The 25,230-nt window shown below is 41.9% G+C and overlaps 1 protein-coding gene across 6 annotated transcripts in view; it reads right to left on the bottom strand.

Moving 5' to 3' along the window:
- The window catches only part of LOC121292823 (centrosomal protein of 128 kDa-like), a 327,101-nt gene that overhangs the window by 201,401 nt on the left and 100,470 nt on the right, over positions 1-25,230 (bottom strand). For all 6 annotated transcript variants that reach the window (XR_005946333.1, XR_005946334.1, XM_041215267.1 and 3 more), the window contains exons 13-14: positions 3,566-4,567; positions 1,338-1,502 (exon numbers count right to left, since the gene is read on the bottom strand). Coding sequence is in view for 4 of the 6 variants with exons in the window: in XM_041215267.1 (XP_041071201.1) it covers positions 1,338-1,502; positions 3,566-4,567 (1,167 nt within the window). In the remaining 2 variants the exon portion in view is untranslated. The remainder of the gene's footprint in view (positions 1-1,337; positions 1,503-3,565; positions 4,568-25,230) is intronic.

The following is a 25,230-nucleotide window of genomic DNA, read 5'->3' on the forward strand; positions in this document are numbered from 1 at the left end:
TGCATCAGAGAGATAATCCAATCTCACTTTTTTCTTCGCACCTCTGCATAATTTCAAATTGTTAAATATTCTTGATAAGTTTGAAGTGAGGTGTTCCAGCTGAATAAACTTACCTTTCCAATGGTATGTGAAAGACAATAAGTGAATGGTTATTGTTTTTCCAAAGCTTGTACAATCACCAGAAATCAAGTCAGTAACTTTTATAGGGATCTTTGATGCAGCTCATTTCAGACTGAACAGCAAGTGCTGATACTGGAGTTATACAACAGCCACCAAAAAGAAATACTAGCTACATTTGCAGCATCGTATTCTTGGGCAAGGGAAAACAGTAAGACGAGTTGTGCCCTAATCAGAGTGACTCTGTAGTACAGCAGAAAGCAGAGAGAGATCTAGATCCTTCAAGGTAAAGAAAGACTTACATTTATTTAATACTTTTCATGACCGTCGACTTCTCAAAGTGCTTTACAGCAATGAAATGCTTTTGAAGTATAGTCACCATTGTTCAGTAGTAAAGGCAGCAGCCAATTTGTACACAGCAAGCTTCCACAAACAGCAGCTAATATTCTTCAGTTTTGAACCCACTGATACCAAACCATTATCCAGATGGATGGAATTGTGGGACAAATGCAGCACAAAAAACTAACACCTCATCTCTGACTCAGAGCTCACTGGCTTCAACCCAGTCAACCACATCCGCATAGGGAATGGATAATGCGGCCAGGAGCTCTATAAGGAAAGGTGAGTGATGACCTGGACTGCGATTACAGCCATAGTCCCAGATCTTGGAACACATTACATCAACCTGCCTACTAAGACCTAATGCAGAAGGCGCCCCATGGCTCCATCAGGCATCTAAAGAGGTCATTGCATGGATAGCCAAACTAAACATTATAAGCTTTGCTTGTCATATAACAGTAGTAGCACCATACAAAGAGAAGGGAAGTTATCTCAGTGTACTGGCCAAATGTCATCCCTCAACTAACATCACCATAAAACAGATTAACTGGTCATTTATCTTCTTACTATTTAAGGGACATTGCAGTGCACAGATTGGCTGCTGTCAACCATTAAACAGTAATAAAAATAATTTCAAAATAATTGATTAGCTGTATGGTGCTTTGCGATGTTGTGCAGATTTGAAAGGTCATAATAAATGCAACAACACTTCAAAATCATTTCATTGGCTGTAAACTAGTTGAGAAGTCAGATGGTCATGAAAAGCACGATACAAATGCAAGTCATTCATTCTTGGAGTGCCACATTCCAAGGCGGTTTCACATGGAAGCAAGTTATGATGACATTTCAGCTATAGTTTTCCCACTCAGGGAACCTCTTACCTTTTCTTCCAGTTCTTGCTTCAGCAAATGGTACTTCCTCCTGAGCTTTGCGTTTTCCGCCTCACCCTGAATTAGCTCTTCTGTCAGCTTGTTGCATTCTGTTTTGACCTTTTCCATCTGACGTCGCTGTGTTTTAGTCAAATTCTTGTCCTCCGTTAGCTCGGCCTAAGGAGCAAATCAGAGCAGCAGCGATCAACATTTCCAAAGGCATTCACTACAACTCAAATTTATGAATGGCAGTGACATTAAACACATGCATACTAGGCCGTACTTTTTTACAAAAAGGTAGTTTAAAAAAAATTAAGGGGTCAAGAACACAGTCCAGTACATATCAAGTCCAAACTGGCAGCTGTGTTTCCTACATTACAACAGTGGCTACACATCAAAAGTAATTCAATGGCGGTAAGGAGAGGAGGTAGGTGAATTCGGATTGACCAGAGATTTATGATGTTGACAAAACTTTCTCTTAGGATGCATGTTTAAAAGCTAGAGGAAATACTAAAGGCAGTTTCTTCTGAGCTCCAAAAGGCCTTGCTGTTTCCTTAGGGGGATTGGGAAAAATTGGAGGTGGGCAATAATTTTAACTGACAAACCAGGAAGCAAACTGAAATGGTGGCACACTGCGGCTTAATCCATAATATCAAACTTTAGCTTTGGGATGTACTGAGGTCATGGCAGGCACTTCATAAATGCAAATCTTTCTCGCTTTACTCCCGAGTGTCTCCACAGTAATGCTATCAAGTCATCAATTTAACATTAGTGAGAATCTAGGAATTATTATTCGACTTGTAATTTACAAAGTAAAGAGCCTGAATAATGCACCAATAAGGAGAAACAGGTCTTTTCCGTAATTGTTTTGGTAATAATAAAGATGGCCCCAACCAATAAATCTCACAGTGCAGCAAGTGCAGTTCTAACATAATATAGAAAACAGGTTCCTTTCGGAATCAGATAAAGTTTGATACTATTGTCTGAGCCACAGTGTGCCACTATTTTAATTTGCTTCCAGGTTTGTCAGTTAAAATTATTGCCCACCTCCAATTTTTCCCAATCCCCCTAAGGAAACAGTAAGGCCTTTTGAAGCTCAGAAGAAACTGCCTTTACTGCTCCCTGTACTGATAAACATGCATCATACGAGAACGTCCTGTCAATATCATAAATCTCTGGTCAGTCCAAATTCACCATCCTCCTCTCCTAAAATTACTCGCAGGTCTACAGTCTTTTGCATATGCCAGTCTGAACTACCCAATAACTCCACTTTCGCAATTACATTTGAGTACCTTGGAGCCAACCTCTTAAGTGTGCACACCTCCATAGGATTTCGGAGTAGCACGGATTAAGATCTCAAAGCATACCACCTCCCTATTGTCAGCCAGGTAAGGTACGTATGAGGAAAAATATTCTTCAATAGAAATGGGATCATTCCCAAGCAAAACTAAATAGAAGCAGTTTACAAGTGGGTTTCTTTCAATCCAACTACATGCTAGGAAAATTATATTGAAGCAACTCATTGCAATTTTAACTATCCAGTTCAATTGTCGAGCAGAGGTTGGATATTAACCAGCTATCAAAATTTTAAGTATCAGCTTTGACTCAGTGATAAAATTGTTGCCTCCATGTAAGACGATCGTGGGCTCAAATCTCACTTAAGAGACAGGCACAACACAAAGGCAGAGTGCTGCACTGTTGAAAGTGTCCTTTTTTTGAATGAAATGTTAAACTGAGGCCCCGTCTTCCCCCTTGGGTGGAAATAAAAGATCACATGGCATTATCTGAAGACAAGTATGGATGTTCTTCCAGGGTCCAAGCCAACATATTACCCTCAACCGACATCACTAACACAGTTTACCTGGTCATTTATCTCATTACTAGTTCTCAGCCTTAACGTGCACACACTGGCAGTTGTTTTGTCCATAATAGTGACCACGTTTCTGAACTCTGTGGCATAATTGGTTGTTAATCAAAAAATTAGTGAGTTCCTGCTCAACAAGGGACAAAACCTTCACTTTGGTAAAACAGGCTCAAAGTGTTGAATGGCTTACTCTGTTCCTATGTTCAAAAATGTTTAATAGGCTGTGAAGTGCTTTGAGATGCCCTGAGGACATACTATAAACGAGAGATCTGTTTCTTTCTTTCAACATCAAAACTAAATGAGGAATACATTTAACGCTTTTGAAACCGTACCTTAAAGAAGAAAATCTCTTCTGTTGCCAATTAACTACCCTTACCTTTAGCTCACTTATGTTATTTTCTAGTTTGTCCCGTTCTTGTTGAAATTGTTTAAGTGCTTCCTGCATATTCCTTTCATGTTCAGTTCTTAAGGTTTGCATCTCTGTTCTGATGCCCACAAGTTCTTGTTGGTGTGCATCCCTCTCCAACTTCAATTGGCTGCTGATGGAAGTAAGTTCCTCTTGGGCTAAGGCCTGCTTTGCCTGGGCTTCCAAGATACTCTTTCTAATCTCCTTAGTGGATATCTCTTCCTGAGCTAGTTTAGTAATGAGTTCAGAACGAATGGCACTTAGCTCGGAGATCGCGCGCTGCATTTCCAAGAGCTTCTCCTGACCCTTTTCATTCTGCCTGCTCAAGGTCAACAACTCATCCTCCAGGTGCTGCTTCTCCTCTTTGGTCTGTGCGTGCAACATGCACTGCTTACGCAAGTCATCCTCCAGTTTGCTCAAAGACTCCTTAGAATCATGCAGCTTTCCATCCAAGTCCAGCAGCCTCGATTTCAACTCATTGAGCTCCACATCTTTCCGTCGCATATCCTCCTCCTGCTGCACCCGTTTGAGTATGACATCGTTGAGTTCCTTACGGAGGTTCTCCATCTGATGCAAGGCCACCATTTGTTGGCTCTGGAGTGCTTCTTTCTCTTTACTTGCTTGGTTGTACTGCTCTGTCCATTGATCGGTGATCTCCTTCTGCTTTTCCATATCACGCTCCAATTTCTTGCATTTGATTTTCCACTGTTTAATAGACTCCTGAGCTTTTATTTTCAGTTCATCTTTCCTCTTTTCACTCTCTAATCGAAGGAGCTCTACTTCTTTCAACTGAGCCCTGCATCTGTCAGTTTCCACACTAGACTCTTTCAACTGACGGGCTAGATCTACAATCTCCAAACCTGCAGATTTACGATCCTGCATGCAGTCATCATAACGGTTCTGTATTTCCTGAAGCTGGCTCAGCATCCTCAATTGCTGCTTCTCTCTTTTCTCTAGGTCTGAACTGAGAGCCTTTAAAAACAACAGAAAATGGCATCAATTTATAGTCTATAAACTGACCAATATAGCTTTTTAGTTATGCATTTTCTGAAGGTGTTGTATCAGCACACATTGATTACTAGATAACAATAGTGATAAAATGACATTACTTTAACTAGAAATATTTTCCTTTAAGCCTTAGTACTTTTCCAGATTTGCTGATTGTTCACTTTGGCCATATTGCATAATGCTTGACTTGCTAACTCCAACTGGTGAGTGGCAAGAGTTTGAAGCTCCTTCACAACTGGTAAACCCATTACTGAGCAGGTATTGGCAGTCCTCAATTGAGCCATTAGAAGAAGGACTTAGAAACAGTTGATGGAAGGAAGAGAAAGAAAAATCATACAACAGTGCACCTAAGGTCAGCTACAGTACTTATTGAAGTCTGACAGTGTAGAAGTTCACATTCAATCTTAGAAGAGTAGAGGATTTCTGACTAGCATTTAGAGATATTTCCAAGTGAGTATTTCAGTTGACTAAATCACCATAAACTATCCCAGAGGCTTAACAATTCTAATTCCTAATTTTCATAAAGCTTGGGCTTGTAGTTAAATTAATGAAAAATTCATGGAGGGTCCAACAAGATGGAAATGTGTCCCATGTTTCCTCCTGGCTGCAGAATCTAGAACTAGGGGTATAGTTTCAGGATAAGAGTTTGGCCATTTAGGATTAGGACAAGGAGAAATTTCTTCACTCGAATCTTTTGAATTCTCTACCACAGAGCTATAGATACTCAGTTAGCGAGCACATTCAAAACTGGGATCAGTATTTTTTGGGCACTGGAATCAAGGCAAATGAGGATAGGATGGGAAAGTGGATACATGTTGAAGTTCAGTTAAGATCTTATTGAATCAATGGCTCATCCTGCGTCTTATGTTCTTATGTCCTAAACCATGCAGCTTTGGAAAGTCCTCAGATTGTCATCATGGGTTGTGCTTTGTTAGTCAATCCCACCCAAGGCAGTGGCGAGGACATTATAGTTGACCTCAATACTCCTGTAAAGGAACAAATTAAAAGGTAAATTCAGCCTGTTCTTCTGCTTCTAATCTGCATGTGAATATTGGGAAGGGGCAGGATTAGGACCATTGTGATTTCCATTGTGCTGCCAGACCTGCTGAGTTTTTCCAGGTAATTCTGTTTTTGCTTTGGATTTCCAGCATCCGCAGTTTTTTGTTTTTATCTCTGTGATTTCCTACAATTTGGAATATTTTGTTGGTACCCAAAAAGGACCCTTGGGCAAAGTAATGGGTTTGCCAGTAGAGAAGGGGGCTCAAACTCTCGTCTCTCACTAGTTGGAGTTAGCAATTCAGACATTATGTAATATGGCCCAAGGGTCTCTATTCCCCTCAGGGAGAAGAAGGGAGGAGTGAGGGAGGATGCAAACAACACATGTCAAGTGTCAATCACTAATCTTATGCTCATTATGCCACAGAAACAGATAGCAACTTAAGGAATCCGTGCATGGGCAGAATAACACAGAAATCCAAAAGTTACAGTCAGTGATTCTACTCTGCCCAAAAGGGTGTGCTGTAGGGGCATATCTCCAGACTGCAATCATGGAAATCAAAGGAATTGACAAGAACTTCCATTCTTATGCCATTTGTCTCACTGTAAAACCTTTGATAAAGTTAAACCTATTGAAGAAGGTGCAACTGGGTTTTTAATTTCATAATTACTGCTCAACACTGTCAAATGGTCCTGAAAAGCTAATTCTGTATTTGAGAAATGCCAAATTATAAAAATTTCTACATATTTTATGTAACTTTTATCTTCATTTCAGCTTCTATTGTCAGGAATCCATATCTCCAAGAGCTATGTGCTTTTAAAAAAAATTGGAAGGACATTGAATGATTTGGACACTTTCTTGGGAATTGCCTTGGGTTGTTTTTGTTTTAAAAAGGTTATGAGTTCACTTTGGACTGTGAGCAAGCTACCTTTTCCAAGAAGTCACATCACTCCAGCGAAATAACTAGCAAAGCACCTGAGGAGATAAGAATTCTTTATTTACTTGAGATTTAATTGCTAGGGAAAAAAAAACTAGTTTGCAGAGGCAAAGTCTCTGCTGATATACTAGAAACCATATGACTGAGAAGAGTTCCTGTTTTGAACTTGTGTTTTGGACTCAGTTTGAGGTTCAACCAAAAGGCGAAGATTGCCCAACTCACACTCTCCCTGCCTCATCTAAATTTAGTGTGGTTATCAGTATCCAGCTGGAGAACCTCATCTCAGTCTAAGATCAGTATAATACAGCTGGTAATTGGAAGACTGAGAAGCTAAGATAAGAGAGAGATCCCAAGAACATCGAGTCCGTTCAGTTCTCCTCCACACCAAAGTTCCTTTGGTAAGAACTTCCAGACAACTACGTTGACCAGCGATCCATCTTCGCACGCAGGAACACCAGATCGACAGCGTCAAAAACTCTCAGAATCACAGTGCAGAAGAGGCACTTCGGCCCATCACGTCTGCACCAACACGTGAGAAACACCTGACCTACCTAACTAATCCCATTTACCAGCACTTGGCCCGTCACCTTGAATGTTATGACGTGCCAAGTTCTCTTCCAGGTATTTTTTAAAGGATGTGAGTCAACCCGCCTCCACCACCCTCCCAGGCAGCGCATTCCAGACCATCACCACCCTCTAGGTAAAAAGTTTTTCCTCACAGCCCCCCCTAAACCTCCTGCGCCTCATCTTGAACTTATGCCTCCTTGTTACTGACCCTTCAACTAAGGGGAACAGCTGCTCCCTATCCACCCTGTCCATGCCCCTCATAATCTTGTACACCTCGATCAGGTCGCCCCTCAGTCTTCTCTGCTCCAACGAAAACAACCCAAGTCTATCCAACCTCTCTTCATAACTTAAATGTTTCATCTCAGGCAACATCCTGGTGAATCTCCTCTGCACCAGTGCAATCACATCCTTCTTCGAACTTTATCCTTTTTCATAAAGTTTTCACATTGGCCAAAAGGTGTTCTCTCTTTAAAAGCTGATCTCTGCAGAGACCCCCGGGGGGATTTTCAGCTTAGTGAGTGGGGATGGGGCCCGCTCGCCGAGACATAAAATGACGCGGGGTGACGTCGGGCATGCATCCCAATGTCACTGCGCATCATTTAGATTTGCAGTTCAGTGAGCGCGCAGCCAACTCAGCTGTGCGCCCACCGAACTGTCAAAGGCCTGTTAAGGCCATTAATTAACTACTTAAGGCTATTGAGAAAGCTGCCCGACCAACCTTAAGGTTGGCGGGGGGGCAGGCAAAGAGCCCAGGCAGCCTTCGCAATTTAAGGAACCTCATCCACGGGTGGGATGAGGTTTCATGAAAGGTTTATAAATTTAAATAATTTTTTTCATTAAAGTTCATTGACATGTCCCAACTCATGTCTTAAATTTTTTTTCTTTACTAAAATTCTTAAACTTTAGAACTTATCTCCAAGGCATCTCTGTGCCTCAGGGAGATTTGTGTGTTCTTTCATGGGCATGCGCGAAAGAGCGCCCTCCCGACTCAGGGAGCCCCCATCCTGCCCCCCAGGGAGCGCACAGTGCTTCTGGGCGTGCGTCACACCGGATGGGCCTTAACTGGCCCACCCATGTAGAATGGCTGTGCAGACCCGATCGGGGGTGCCGATCAGGTCCGCGCCCGGCCCCGCACAACCCCCCCCAACTGGGGGAAAATTCTCTCCCATGTGTTTCATCCTTTGTGTGTATGTGTTGGGATTTAAAGGGCATATACTTATACTTGCGAATTACAGATTGTATGTTAACCAGTTTTGCAACTTGCTTTTTAAAAATAAATTTTGTTTCATAATAAATCAATCATTCTGAGTTTATTGAAAGAAGCCTGGTTAAAGTCTCTTTTATTCTGGGTCTAACAATGGTGAAAGTTATGGTGAATGAAATTAAACATTTACACTTATGGTGCAACCTGTGGAGTAGTGGGGCCAGAGACTCTGTGCTCTCCTCCCATTCCGGTTGTAACACTATCTTAATCCATAATTGTAACCATTTATTTCACCATTTGAAAATTTAAATTAAAAGTGAAAGGTTTTAAGTGCTTTCAACTTCCTGGTTTGCCATTTGTGAGAATACTTCAATGTGACTGGCTGCTTACCCTGCTTGCTATCATCATTGTTGCTGAGAGAGCCAAGACATCCCCCTTACCCAGCATCAGATTTAATTGACCATTGTGAAAGGAGAAGACTAAGCCATAGAGACCACTAGATCACTGTGGCAGTTTAATTCAAGCTCAGTACATTGTACCATTAACTACAAAATCTGTGCCATTAAGTTAAACAATTGTGGTATTAAAACAAGGACATTAAATAGAAGGATTGAGAAATTAAAAAAAAAAGTTCAATTTTAGAATTCCTAGGGGGAAAATATATATCTAATCAAATATGGAACAAACTAAAGTTCATATTAAGAATTAAATATAAATTCTTTAAGTACAGAAATAAAATATGCTTTTTCACCCTCAATGCCAACTTAAATACTTCTTTGAAATCTTTTTCCCAAATTGTTGAAAAATACTTTAGCATCTGTATCATGACACATGTTATATACAAGGCAGCAACTCAAAAAAGGACAGTCTGGATAGACCAGAAGATCTATTCCAGATATCATTTTCCATCCTATGTTAACATTTGCTTTGGCCCTCAGCAGAATATCAAATCCTAGAATGCGCCAATTGATTTGGTTTCCATTTTTCCATTCTTTACTATAGCCAAGAATGACATTTTTAATAGAAAATTTAATAGTGCCCTATGTAGATGACCTACTGAAGTAACAGTCAGTTATTTCACTAGTGATTAGACATTATCTGTCTATGATGATGATAGTCTTCTTTGAGGGGGTAAAATTTCCAGCAGAGCCCATTATGTAGATTTGGGGCAGGGCAGAAACTCTGTCTGTCCCATAGGACGTACCTCTCACCCTATCCAATTTTATGGGTCAGAGTATTTTACAGAATCACAGATTTTAATGGCACAGAAGGAGGCCATTCGGCCCATCAAGTCTGCACCAGCTCTCAACATGAGCATTATGACCTAGTGCCATTGGCCTGCCTTTTCTCTGTACCCTCGCACATTACTTGAATAGAATCAATCAGCTAATGCCCTCGAGTACCTCGATTGAACCTGCCTCCACCACACTTCCAGGCAGTGCATTCCAGACCCGAACCGCTCACCGTGTGAAGACGTTTTTTCTCACGTCACTTTTGTTTCTTTTTCAAATCACCTAAGCTGTGCCCTCTCGTTCTTGATCCGTTTACAAGTGGGAACAGCTTCTCCCTATCTACTCTGTCCAACCCCCTCATGATTTTGAACTTCTCTATCAAATTTGCATACCCTTTGTAGACACCCGTACCATTCGTGGTGCAAAGGAGACGCCCACCTTAAGAAATTAACAGTGGAGATCAGCCATAGCACAAGTGGGTTGACTATGCACCATTTAAGAAAATAAACTGATCTGTGTTTTTAGCAAGCCTTGCAACTGAACGCAGTAGAAAAACCCCAGTAATTTCACTTTTGAATGGCCTGCATATCCTTAGCAATGATGGAAACAGAAGCCGAGCCTAGCGCAGGTGGAAAATGCAAAGTCTATTTTTTTTTTATACTTTCTCTTCTTTGTCACTGCCTGTGAAATGAACAAAAACCAAACAGCATTGGGTCCACCTCCCACCCACTCAGAATACAGCAGCATAATTGTACCTTGAAATATATTGTACAGATTTGCTATTAACAGAAAACATAATGAGAAAAACAAATAAAATGCACTCTGGGTAGCAATACTATTAAAAGAGAGTTGGCTACAATATTACAATCCTCTTAAACCTTCATTTTGTGGATAAAAAAATATGCTGAGGATAAACGTTAAATATAGAAACATATAATAGAATTAAATTAAACGAACGAGCATATACATGTGTTTTTAAACAACATAATGCACATTCTTATGAAATATTAGTTTGGTGACAAAGAAGTGCAAAGAAATAGACTCCAGACTCCTGCTGAAACATGTTGGAGGATTAGTGGCCAATTACTTATCTGCATCCAACAGACTTGTTCAAACAAAAAACAAAACAAACTGAGAAAATGGGTCATTGGATAATTCTATTGATCTTTCTACATTCAACCTGGTCCTGTATTCTTGGGACTCAGTTGCTTTAAACTATCGCTGCACATGATCTATTCCCTTAGAATGAAAAATTGCTTTCATACATAATGCACACAGGATGGAAGCTGAGGCACATGCCTGCTGCTACCTCTGATTATGTAAGCTCTAAACTGGTTATGCCAAGAACCTACCATAGTACACAAGTCCATTTAGGAGAGAAAACAATGTTGGGACAGTGTGTATTGACTTAGCCGTGCCTTAAAGATATATTGTGTACACCTGCTGTACAAAACCAGGGCATCTCTTATTCGAATGACATATAACCAAACGTGACAGGCAGATGGAGTTAGGTTTTCTGCTGAAGAAGGGTAAAATGATTAAATCTATTATCGGGGATTCACTTGAAGATTACCTAAAAAATAACCTACTAGAAAATTGCACTCAACATGGATTCAGAAATGGAAGATTCTGTCTAACCCACATCTTTAAGCAAATTTGAATAACAGCTCTAAGATCGGGAGATCTTCCTCCCACAGCTTCCAACCTGATAGCCGCCCAACCTCGGATGGCCCGCTTCTACCTCCTACCCAAAATCCACAAACAGGACTGTCCTGGCAGACCAATCGTGTAAGCCTGTTCCTGCCCCATGGTACTCATTTCTCGTTATCTTGACTCCCTTCTCTCTCCCTTTGTCCAGTCCCTTCCCACCTACATACGTGATTCCTCTGACACCTTACGTCACATCAACAATTTCCAGTTCCCTGGCCCCAACCGCTTCCTCTTCACCATGGACGTCCAATCCCTCTACACCTCCATCCCCCACCAGGATGGTCTGAGGGCCCTTAGCTTCTTCCTCAACAGAGGCCCGAACAATCCCCATCTACTCTCCTGGGAGAACTTGTTCACACATTGAACAATTTCTCCTTTAACTCCTCTCACTTCCTCCAAATAAAAGGTGTGGCTATGGGTACTCGCATGGGCCCCAACTATGCCTGTCTCTTTATGGGGTATGTGGAACATTCCTTGTTCCAGTCCTACTGCGGCCCCCTCCCAACTCTTTCTCCGGTACATCGATGATTACTTCGGTGTTGCTTCACGCTCTCGTCGTGACCTGGAAAAATTTATTAATTTTGCTTCCAATCTCCACCTCTCCATCGTTTTCACATGGTCCATCTCTGACACTTCCCTTCCCTTCCTTGACCTCTCTGTCTCAATTTCTGCTGATAGACTGTCCACCAATATCCATTACAAGCCTACCAACTCTCACAGCTACCTCGACTACAGCTCCTCACACCCCGCTTCCTGTAAGGACTCCATCCCATTCTCTCAGTTCCTTCGCCTCCGTCACATCTGTTCTGATGATGCTATCTTCAAAAACAGTTCCTCTGACATGTCCTCCTTCTTCCTTAACCGAGGTTTTCCACCCACGGTCGTTGACAGGGCCCTCAACCCTGTCCGGCCCATCTCCCACGCATCCACCCTCACGTCTTCTCCTCCCTCCCAGAAACATGATAGGGTCCCACTTGTCCTCACTTATCACCCCACCAGCCTCCGCATTCAAAGGATCATCCTCCACCATTTTCGCCAACTCCAGCATGATGCCACCCACCACCAAACACATCTTCCCTTCAACCCCCGGCGGCATTCCGTAGGGATGGTTCCCTCCGGGACACCCTGGTCCACTCCTCCATCACCCCCTACTCCTCAACCCCCACCTACGGCACCTCCCCATGCAAATGCAAAAGATGCAACACCTGCCCCTTCACTTCCTCTCTCCTCACCGTCCAAGGGCCCAAACACTCCTTTCAAGTGAAGCAGCCTTTCACTTGCATTTTCCCCAACTTAGTCTACTGCATTCGTTGCTCCTAATGCGGTCTCCTCTACATTGGACAGACTAAACGCAAACTGGGCGACCACTTTGCAGAACACCTGCGGTCTGTCCGCAAGAATGACCCAAACCTCCCTGTCGCTTGCCATTTTAACACTCCACATGCTGTCCTTGGCTTGCTGCATTGTTCTAGTGAAGCCCAACGCAAACTGGAGGAACAGCACCTCATCTTCCGACTAGGCACTTTACAGCCTTCCGGACTGAATATTGAATTCAACAACTTTAGATCTTGAACTCCCTCCTCCAACCCCACCCCCTTTCCATTTCTTCCCCCTCCCTTTTGTTTTTTCCAATAATTTATATAGATTTTTCTTTTCCCACCTATTTCCATTATTTTTAAATCTATACCTTTTATGCCTGGTTAGTCTTATTCCACCCCACCCCCACTAGAGCTGTACATTGTGGGTCCTGCCATCCATTCTTAATTAGCACATTCGTTTAGATAATATCACCACCTTCAACACCTCTTTGTTCTTTTGTCTGTGACACCTTTTGATTATTTCTCCTATCACTTCTTGCTTGTCCCTACAACCACACTGCCCCCCACCCCCCCCTCCCCAAATTACCACCTTAAACCAGATTATATTTCACCACTCTCCTAATATTCACTCAGTTCTGTTGAAGGGTCATGAGGACACGAAACGTCAACTTTTTTCTTCTCTGCCGATGCTGCCAGACCTACTGAGTTTTTCCAGGTAATTCTGTTTGTGTTTTGGATTTCTAGCATCCGCAGTTTTTTGTTTTTAGCTCTAAGATTTGTTGTGTCTAGACTTTTAAGTTTTTAGCCAAGTTCCACATGACAGGTACTTAGTTAAGATCAAAGATATAGGAAGTGGGGCATATCTTGAGGCAAGAATAAAATAATGGCTAAAGAATAAGAAACAATAGCACTGGTTTTGTGACATTGTTAAGAGTGGGTGAGGTATGCAAAGTATGAGTGGGGTGCCCCAGTGATCAGTGCTGGCGCCGGCTTCTTGTTCACAGCAAAGGCTTTGGTTCTAACAATATCCCAGTTTTAGTGTTCAAAACATATGGTCTAGAACTAGTCATGTCCCTAGTGAACTGTTCCAGTACAAATACAACACTGGCATCTACCCAACAGTGTGGAAATTTCCCAATATGCTTTGTCTATAAAAAGCAGGACAAATCCAAACCAGCCAATTAACGGCCTGTCAGTCTACTCCCAATAATCAGCAAAGTGATGGAAGGTGCAGTTGACAGTGTTATCAAGCTACTCTTAATCACCAATAACTTGCTCATTTTTGGTCAGTCTGGTTCCTGCCAGGATCACTCAGCTCCAGACCTCATTAGTCTTGGTCCAAACATGGACAAAAGAGCAGAAATGTGAGGCAAGACTGACTGCTCTTTACGTTAAGGCAGCATCAAGAAGCCAGAGTAGAATTTAAGTCAGTGGGACTCAGGGGGAATACCCTCTTCTGGTTTGAGTAATAGATAGTACAAGGGACCAAGGTTGAGGTTGTTGGAGGCCTACGATCTCAGCCCCAACACTTCGCTGCTGGAGTTTCTCAGCATAGTGTCCTAGTCCCAACCATATTCAGCTGCTTTATCAAGGACCTTCCCTCCAACATAAGTGCGAACATTCACAGGTTACAGTGTCTGCATGCAGCAAGACCAGGACAATATTCAGACATAGCCTGATAAATGGCAAATAATATTCCTGTTACATAAGTGCGGGTAATGACTATCTCCAACTAGAGAAAGTCTAACCACCTCCCTGATGTTCATTATTAAATCGTCCACCAACATTCTGGGGGACGCCACTGACTAGAAACTGGACTGGACCTGTCACTCAATACTGTGGCTATAGGAGCAGGTCAAAGATTGGGTATTCTGTGATGAGTTACACACCTCTTGACCAATGTTCACTCTAATTATTTTTCAAGTGCATAAACAATTTCTTTAAATGAGCGAGCCTTTTCAAGCTTTGTGCATGGGCAGGCCACGCAAAATCATTTAAAGGAGCTGACTTGTGCACAGCCAGCGTGAGGGCTTTCTGGTTGCTACACAACCACACAGCTTAGACGGAACATCATTACTGACTCCCAGAATCATCAACACGATCCACCACCTACGAGGTACAACTCAGAAGTGTGACAGAGTACTTCCCCACTTGCCTTGATGAGTACAGTTCCAAAAACACTCGAGAAGGTTAACACCATCCAGAACAAAACGTTCCACTTGATTGGCTGATCATTCACCTCTTTAATTCAGTCCTTCCACCACCAGTGCACCTTGTCCGAAGAACATACCATGCAACAACTCACTAAGCCTTCTTTGAAAGCAATTGCCAAACTCGCAATCTCTACCACCCAGGAGGTCAAGGGCAGCAGATGCATGGGAAAACCACCATCTCCAAGTTCCCCTTCAAGTCACACAAAATCCTGATTTGGAAACACATCACTGTTCCTTCATAATCACTGGGCCAAAACCTTGAACCTCCCCATCTAAAAACGCTCTGTAGCGTTCAAGATGGTAGCACACCACCATCTTCTCAAGGACAATTGGGGACAGGCTATCAATGCTGACGTTGCCATCATGCCTACATCCTATAAATGAATTTAAAAATAATCAATGATTTACACTCAAAGACAAAGCAATCTGGTCAAATTTGACATTTAGATTAGAAAGGGCAACTGGAATTAAGAGATCAATTTAGATATTACTTAACGAGCATGACAAAATATAAAAGTGGCAGGACAGCAGCAGATAAAAAAGACAAGCATAAATAAATACTGCATATCGGAAACAAAAGCATATATATTCCATGAATGCTATTGAAATGGCTAAGGATGTAGCTGAAAGAGACCTAGGTGTAGGTTAACAGACCCTACTTTCAACACATCCAACCAATGCATAACACCAATCAATAAAACCAATGGAATGCTGAACTACATAACCAAAACAGTGGGATACAAGTTCAAGGGAGGAATGATGTATTATAATAATGTTTTGGTCAGAACAGGCCCTGAGTTCTGCGCCCGGTTCCAATCATCAAGACACAGTAAAGACAGTGAGAATTGGCTCTGCAAAGGAGCACTGTAATACTGATCCCTGTTGACATAGAGGTCTGACTTTTGCCTAACAGCTAGAATTTTCAAACTTGAGAAGTGACATCAGAGAGCTGATCTTTGAGGCAAATCAGATCAGATGGTTAAGTGTCCAAAAGATAAACCAGGGTAACCAAATAAAATTGGGAGAGTAGAACATGGGGCCACAAGTTCATAATAATAAAAGATAAATTTAAGCTTAATACCAGGAAGTTCTTGTATACTCAGGGAATGACCAACACGTGGTATTAACTCCTGAATACAGTGATGGAAGTGAGAACCTTAGAGCAATTTAGGAACAAAATGGAACCTACATAAGGAGACTTCAAGGACATTCTGCATGGATGAACTAAGTGGGGAAAAAAGGCCTCCCTCATAATAAAATTGCCATCATCATATTGCCATTTACTGCATCTTGCTGTGTGAAAACAGATTCTGCATTTGCCTACACAACCATTAGATTTCAAAGTGCTTTTTTGCATTTTGAGCTGCTTGTGAAAGATGCAAAAAGGTGCAACATAAACACAAAATTTTTTTCACATGATTTTGCAATTTTGGTGGATTTCAAAGTGAGAGGCATTTTTTTTAATAGCAGGTCACTAAAAAAGAAAATCTTAAAGCTGACTAAGAAAAGCCCAGATTGGGCGTGGGGGTGGTGGGGTTAGGGGTGGACTGGAATGGTGGATAAAAAAAGATATTGCAGTAATTATTTAAAACAGGAAACAACTTGCTAACACTTAAAACGAACAGAGAAACTTCAGAAAAATAAATCTTCAACTGCTGGAGCCTTCTATATATTGAATGGTGTCAGCACTTTGCAAACACACATTGTAAGGGTGATTAGACTATTGCTATCACCATAGTAACCTCGATTTTTCCAGTCGTTGAAAACTCCAGGAGGATCATAAAGGCATCGTATTCCCAGACAATTACAAATGTTTTATAAATCATTTTATCCTCTTAATAGATATTTAAACAATGTTGTGGGATCTTTTTCCTGTTCACATCTATATAAAAAAACACAAATAAATTCCAATTATTTTAAGCTGATGCATGGTGGTTAGTGTCTATTGCCCAGAAAGCAACAGCTTCATTTAAAGCAATTATTTGCTCTCAAAAGCTTAGGGGACAATAAGAATGAAAAGTGAAATAGCCAGCTACATTTTAAATTAGCATGGGAATGAGAAAAAGAATTCTATCACCAATTAATTTTACATGTTCTTAATAACTTTGCTCCCAAAATCATTCATTTTACTGCAAACCATCAAAATGCTATCTTCACTGAAATGAAGAAAATAAGACCAAACACAATGAAAAAAAAAACCCATTTGCTTACTACCATACCTAGAGGACTTGGAAGGTAAATACTGAGCTGTTACTTTTCAGAAATCAAAACAGTTAAGGTATTTTAATCCGACAACATTCATGAAAAGTTCCATTTGTCTTCTCAACCACATTACCTGTGACAAATGTATTGAAAAATAAGAAACAGCAAGGTGTCTACAACGAAAAATGGTTATGAATTCAAATACCAACATTTGTTGTACAATATAAAAATTTTGGCAGTGACGGAAATCATTAATAATGGAGACAAAGTACTGTTTTTAAGCTATCAATAGTATTCAACTATTTTGAATTTTTTTTAAAGTGATATCATTTTGTCACCTTATAAAGACTGTGCCCTATAAACTTCATTTCAACTAGCGCAGACACACATGGGATTGATTTATTGCCTTCTACTTTAATGAAACTCTAAGGATTATTCTGATGAAGCTGGAATTTCAGATGAAGCTGGAATTTACTGTTTAAGTGCTGGGAACAGAATGAACCCCTTAACCCACAAGGGCTGCACTGACGAGTGAGCTACATCAGTCAATCTTCCATGCAGTACATTTGAGTGTTCTAGTTGTACCACAAGTATGTCGAATATAAACTAGAAAGAACAATTTAATGTTATTTCAATAATTTTACTGAGGACTATTTTACACTTAAAAATACTTGTACTAAGCTTCCAAATATCAAGCAATGTTCCTAAAATAGTATATTTAGCAATTACAAAGTTATAATTCTAGCTTGATGATTTATTGGGAGCTTAAACATTTTTGAACACATCAATGTAACAATGCCAGCACTGGGAATAGAATGTTCCCACTTTAACAAAGCACATTGTAAAGCTTCTTCTGTACTGCTCCATGTGCTTTAACTCTAACCTCGGAGGAACATCAATGCAGTATTTCTAATTCCCATACCAGCCATCCTAAGGGCTTGAGTAAGACTGTCAAGTGTTATTCTACTTGCAAATTGTAGGGGTTCTGTACTAGATGCATCAACCAAAAAAACGAGTTAAGATCCTTCTAAATTCATTTCATTCAGGCCCCTTGAAGCCTTCAGGCAAGATTCTCTAATTTAATTCTAACAAGACTGATTTGAATCCAAGAGGTATTGCTCCATTAAGTCCACAAAGAAGAATTAATCCCTCAGTGTTGGAGAGTCCCAGGGGGACCCACTGAGGGGTCCCATTGAGTTAGGGTCCAGATACTTGCTCAAGTGGAAGTAAACAGTTCCTTGTCGCTACTGGAAGAGCGTGGAGCTCTCCAAAAGTTCCCCCTAAACCAACACCACCAAAACACATCAGCTATTCATTCATTCCATAGAAATTTCTGGGATTATTCTGTGGCCACAGTTGAAAACATGCACTGCAGTGAATAGCAATTTATTGGTACGCAAATGCTTTGAGGTTTCAGAGGGATGTGATATGGTGTTACATAAATATACTTCTTTTTCTCTTTAATCAGTTCCTATACAGTAAAATTTCAACATATCAATGGATTTTTTGGACAATTTTATTTCAAATTGGCTAATTTTGGAAGTTTTTCAGATACACATCATATTGGAGGGAATTCCAGTTATTGTATTTTTTGGGAACGTACTGACAAGGTAATAACAAGAGAACTGCACTCCTGAACACATCTAACAAATCTGCCATGTTATTTTATAGAAGTCCACCTGAACCTGTGCAAATCTTATTTTAGACTCAAACAAAATGCCTTTATAGAAGAAACACTTTGTAAAAAAAAAATGGATTGTTTCTAGAATCATATTGATTTGATAAATATGTCATATTTAACAGAGAATTTATAGCATTCCAAGAGTTAGGAATACCAGAAATGTTAGGATGGAAATAAATGCTTTTGTCAGGCAGACTTAATGTTTCCTGCTTTATTAATGTATTTTTTAGTATATCTCTCTCAGTCCCTCTCTCCATCCGTCATGAAACAGCCTGGGTAAAACACCTGCTGCAGGAGACCCTCTCCAGCCCTTTTTCCCTCGGTTAAGGGGGTGAGTTTCTGCATTCTTAACAGTAGTGATGTATTTTAGGGAAGTAAATGCTTTTGTGATTGCTACAAATAAACATTACTCACATCTGTCTCGTGCTAATTGCCTCCCAGCTCTGTGACCATCTCTCCTGAGGCCAATACCTCTTAATCAGTCCTCCCTCCATCCCAGTGTCAAAATGTCACTAAGCAATGTCACCAACAATCATTCCTGTAACTTTGACCAGAGGGTTTTATTTCTCTTCCTCCTTCTCGACCACTTAGCAGCCTTCAACACAGTCGACTACAGTGCCCTCCCCTAACATCACTCCTCCATTAGGCTTGTTCTATGCGACTGTTCTCTTTGGTCCCACTCTTCTGATTCAATTCTACAAAATGCATGCGCATACAATGTGGTACAGTAGCATCTTCAATAGCTCCTTTTTATGTCACAGAATCTCCAAGTGCTCACACCATTACCTTTACAAGTGCAGTGAATTATACAAGGAGGCAGATATTCTGTGCCAGCAATTCCCTGTAAACAACGATGTTTGCTTCTATAGAAGCCATTCAATTCTACTGAAAAGTTGAAGAGTTGCTCAAATGACAGACCATCTACAGAAAGTGAGTAGTGAAAGCTCAGCAGTGTTTTCAAAAGGATTTCAAGGACTACAAAAGGTCACAAGAATTGTGAGAAAAATATACTGCATTTGTGTGTGATACAGTTGGCCAATTACTGAGAAAAGGTCAGTTATGATCAGCTTCCAGTGTCTGAAAAATATTCAAAGCATTAGGGAGGAAGATATCTGGAGAAAAGTGTTCTAGAGTTACTGAGATGGGAAGTATCAAAGTCAAAAAGGCAATTAGAACCGTAAAACCTCATTTAAAAACACATAGCATTGAATAAGCTCTTTATGTGCAGAAATATTCAACACTGCAGCCAAAAATAGGAGAAAAAAAGCAGTTAACCCTCACCTTTGGTCCTCCATGTATCATGATACATCTGTAGACACTGATTTGCTCAACACTCCCTTAGCTTCACGCTTTGATGCCCTTGTCCCTGTTATTCTCACCCATTCAGTTCTTCTCACTGATAAGGCCACTGTCTTCACCCCTTCAAATCTAAGGTAGGCATACTTGAGTATATCCGGCACACATGTGGCTTAGTCAACTATCACCAGATCTGGGATTGGATCACATCAAGCACTGTCCTTTTCTTTCAAAATCATCACCAATTACTTCTAAAAAAAAAACACCCTTTACATCCTTGCAAGTTACTATTCTATCTCCCAATATTCTTTCCTTTACAATTTGTAAACTTGGTCCTTGAACAAGTTATTTCCTCCCAAACACATGTCCTCTTTCCCACAACTCCATTCAAATCTCTTCAAACAGGTTCCTTGCCTTCACTTAAAAGGTTACAAATAATATCCTCTGAAACTATTACCATGGTTCATTATCCCTCCCCACCCTCCTTTGATGTGCACCCTTGATCCTCCTACATTGCTTCTGCCCCAACATTCAGAACAGTCATAATCTTACAAATGGCAGAACAGCCTCAAGGGGCAAATGGTCTACAGTTCTTACTTATGATCTGCTCAGTGGTTCCATACTGGAATGGTTCTAATCTTACCTACCAAATCGTGGCCACAGCATCTCCAACAGTGGTTTCTCTTACCAACATGGCACATCATTTCCTTTGGAGTCCCAAAGGGATCTACCGTTGACGCTCTCCCTCTTCTACGTTAAAAAAAACTATAGATGGAAGTTGTTGTTGTAGTAATTAGTCACTCACTCATTGCAACTTGTGGAACTTTATGTACATGGCTTCTGCATTGGCACGTAAGAGTCACTGCACGTCAAAATGCTTTTGATTATTTGAGGAAAGTGATAAGTTTTATAAATGCAAACATTTTTTCACTATTATTTCTGCCTCCCAGCATTTCCTAGTATTGAAACCTAAACTTATCATAACATCTCCTACTTCAAAAAATGGTAGAATTCTGTACCTACTGCCCTCATAATATCTACAGGCTTCCCGAAACGCAAGCTTGGTGTCACCTGACCAATAAGTCTTGACCAACTTAATTTTCTGGTTTTTCAACCTTGATGGTGGTCCTTCATTCTTGTCCCACAGCTGAATGCTTCCCTTCACTTGAGTTTCTCAGTACAATTATTTTTAAGTAACTTTTATTAATGAAACTATGATTTTCTTTTTAAACAAATATTTTAAGGTGATTGTGCAGATTCTTGAGAATAGTAGGATATGTAAAATAATCCAAAATAAGACATCAAAAAGCACAGAGCCCATTCATTCTTTAGCTTCCATTTGAATATCCCTTCGCCAACAATGTACCTAATTCATTTTGAATTGACATTGGGATGGAATCTGATACCCTGTATTCAATCACAGAGAAAATACACAATTAAATATTTATATTCATAGTTTCCAATACCTTGTCTTTTCAATTTCCATGCTATACAATGATGTGAGGAATCAAAGGGGGGGATTCTGTAGGAGAAATGCACTGAAGTAATTGGCAAAGAATTGGAAAAACCAAGTTAATCAGCCAAGGCAGTTGGGGGTAGGTTGCACTTTCAGATTTGTTTGACACAGGCCATCAGTTTGATCTAATATTTGACTGAAACATTCTAACAAAAACACATCCATAAACAAATCTCAAGCTTCTTCTGTATCTTCGATCTGTCACTAAATATTAACTAAATAGAACAAATTGTAATGGTAGCATAAAAAGATCCAATCTGTGTAAAAATGTTAAACAGCTGGCAACTATTAATAGGCTGAAGTCCAATTTTCATCTTTAAACGTATCCACAAAATTGGGTGCCATTTCATACACTTGCTGCTACTGCAGCAAAGAAGCGAATTGTAAATTAAGTTCCAACACTCCTCACAAAGCCAAATATCTTATTCGTAATATAATCTTCATTCCATCTTTTGGGAAAATAATACCCAATAAAGGTAGTAAAAGCAGAGTCAATAGTACATTTCAAAAGGGAATTAGATATATACTAAGTTTGTAGGGCTGTGTAAGTAATTGGATAGTGACTACTCTTTCAAAGAGCCAGCACAGGCATGATGGCCAAATAACTCCCTTCTATGCTATAAGATTCTATGATTCACTTCAAGTGTAGTAATTTACACTACTCACTATACATGTAGTCCATCCTCCAAATAAAAACTGGTCCTCAGTACAAGGGAAAAGCATACACAGAAATATTTTAAAAAGTTATAACGCAGAGTCAAGCAAAAGCAAAATACTGCAGAAGCTGGAAATCTGAAATAAAAGCAGAAAATGCTGGAAATACTCAGCAGGCCTTGCAGCTTTTGTAGAGGGAGAAACCGAGTTAATGTTTCAGGTCAATGACCTTTCATCAAAACAACTCTAATGAGAGGTTGTCCATTGTAATGCTGCTCATCTCGTTCTCAGCCACTTCAGGATTCACTTCCTCTCTGATATCTTTACTTATATCCGACACTTAATAAAGATTAGTTGCCAGTGCTTATGATCCACAGCAGGTGGCGGCAGGGACTTCCCAGATATCCGGCGCTCGGAGGACTGCTGGAGGCTAGAAATTTGCTGAGTCCGAGTCAGATGACAAGCCTCTGGACTCGGTCATGTCAGTTGCTGGAGCTGCAAAGGCAAGCTCAGGAACATCAGGAAGGGATGCCCGCTGCACTCATCAGATTGCAAGGCACAATGGAGGAGCCGGCTGCCTTCACTCTGAGACGATGTGCGTTGGCATCTCGGCACTAAGGTCAACACTGGTAGGATGGCGGTTGCTATGGAGACCTTGGCCCAGGACGTCACTCCTGCACTGCCATGTGGGCTTAGCTCCATCACTGATGCCACTGTGGGCCTCCGACAGCGTGTACACGAGAGGGGTCCCAGGCAATTCAATCTCACTCCAGCTACCCCTGCTCCTCAAGGAGTCAGCCCCTTGGGCACCCATAGGGCAGAGGATCAGCAGGTGTACACCTCAGGGTCATCCATCCAGGTGAGTCCGGGAGTGTCCTGCCCATTCGCATCCCCTCTTCCTGTGATCTCAGCAGCTCCAGCTCCACAGGCCGAGGGGGGTGCCACTGCCACACAGCAGGACCCTGAAAGCGGGCCGGGGCCCTCTAGGTCTCGGCCCTCCAGAGGACGCCCACCAAGGTCATCACAGGCAGGGCACTGAAGTCAGCAGGCTGCCTCCATCTCCACTCTGGATGTCTGAGGAGCACCAAGACATAACGGCAAGGTTAGAAAAGTTAAGGAGAATTAGTTGCACAGCCTTGGGCATGGGTGTTAATCACTTGTACATACTGTTCACTATTGTCAAGAAACTCCCAAGCAGGTCTCCCTGCTTATGGCTCCTTGTTCTGATGAGCAGTATTCATGTCACTCACATATGAAACCTTTCTGCACAAGATAAAGGCGGGTGTCTCAGTCCAGCGCTTTTTCTCTGTGCTTTGCGCAATCTTCAGACTAAAGTGATGGTCTGGCCTCTCACTCCCTGGAAACCTTACTGATGCCTACACCTCAATGGTGCTGGTTATCGCTGCCAGAATGTAGTGGGCAGGCGTCACAGAGTTCCGTCATTCTCTCTGTATGCTCTCAGCACCTTTAAGGTGAGGCTGGCCCCCATCTCTTCAGCATCCGTGACCAGTGATGCTGCGTTCCTGAAGGGTTCAGGTGCTGAAGGCAGATAAAAGATCCGATGCTTCTAAAGTTTTGTGGCTGCGCCTCTATGATACAACACAGATCACAGAGCACAAGCGAGTTGCCCTCAGCCAGACAGGAGTCAGACATTCTCAGAGGCTGTGTGAAGATTTACGGAGTGTCCTCACTGAATGTCGTCATCACCCTCCTGCAATTGAGTGACTATTAGGGCCTCCACTGCAAATCCATGACAGGGGCATTCTCACAGAGGGTATGCGCACTGCCATAAGCCAGACTGGAGTCAAACATTCACAGATGCAATATGAGAAACTGTGGGGTCTCCTCACTGCAGGTCGTCATCATCCTCCACAAATCTAGCAGCTATGAGAGCCTCCCAAATAGGCATGCCGCATCTAGCCAGTAAGAGGGCCTCATTCCTGTCATCATCGCCTTCAAGGACCACCTTACCCTCATCCCCGTCGGCGTCCTCCTCATCGGAGGAGACCTCCAGCTCCTCCATCTCCTCCTCAGTCAGCTCCTCTCCCCATTACAACCTGGCACTGCAAAGGGCGCTGCATATGGCAACGATGCATGACACTCTCTGAGGATTGTATTGCAGGCCGGTCCAGGAACCAGAATATCATTTTCAGCATCCCGATGGTCTGCTCAAACAAGTTGAGTTGCAACATGAGCCTCAATATGCCTTCACTCTCCTGCAGTCTGAGGCCGCTGCACTGGTGTCATCAGCCCATGGCCTTCCTGAGTAGCCCTTGTCCCCGAGAAGCCATCCCTGCAGCTTCTATGGACCCTAGAAGACTTTCGGGATCTGTGACCGACTGATGATGGAGGGGTCATGCACACTCCCTGGAAACCGTGCGCAGACGTGCAGGATGCATTTCTGGTGGTCGCACACCAGCTGCACATTCAGCGAATGGAATCCCTTGCAGTTGATGTAATTGACCACGTGTTGCGACGGAGACTTGAGTAAGTGCAGTCGATCAGACCCTGCACCTGTAGGAAACCCAAGATTTGGCCGTGGTCAATCACACTTGCATCTTGGCTGCCCAGGGCCCAGGTAAAAAGCACAAAGTTGTGTGCTCTCGCAAAAATGGCATCTGTAACCTCATGGATGCATTTGTGGATGGAGGCTTGCAAGATCCTACTGAGGTCACCTGTGGAGCCCTGAAAGGAGCCGCTGACGTAGAAATTGAGCGCTGCAGTCACTTTCACGGCCACTGTCAGTGGATGCCCTCCATGCCCACGTGGCGCCAAATCTTGCAGCAGGTGGCAGATGTGATCAACCAGTTTCCCTAGACATGCGTGGTCATCGGTAACACTGGTTCTCGGTCATCTGCAGGAATGAAAAGCGGCGTCTATAGACCCTGGGTGCTGCTAGGTGCTGATCAGCGACGGCTCACTGTGGCTCTTTGGCAGCGTGTGGGAGAGCTCCAGCTGTCCCTTCTTCCAGAGGGAGCTGTTCCTCCCTCTGCAGAAGCCTCAGGAGCCAGGAGCTTCAGTCACTCTCTCCTCTGTCATCTTCGCTCTCTGTAGACCATTAGATACACAGCTAATTCACCAGGCACCATGCTCCTGATG

The sequence above is a fragment of the Carcharodon carcharias genome, chromosome 20 (assembly GCF_017639515.1).
Source record: "Carcharodon carcharias isolate sCarCar2 chromosome 20, sCarCar2.pri, whole genome shotgun sequence".
In the NCBI taxonomy this organism is placed as follows: domain Eukaryota; kingdom Metazoa; phylum Chordata; class Chondrichthyes; order Lamniformes; family Lamnidae; genus Carcharodon; species Carcharodon carcharias.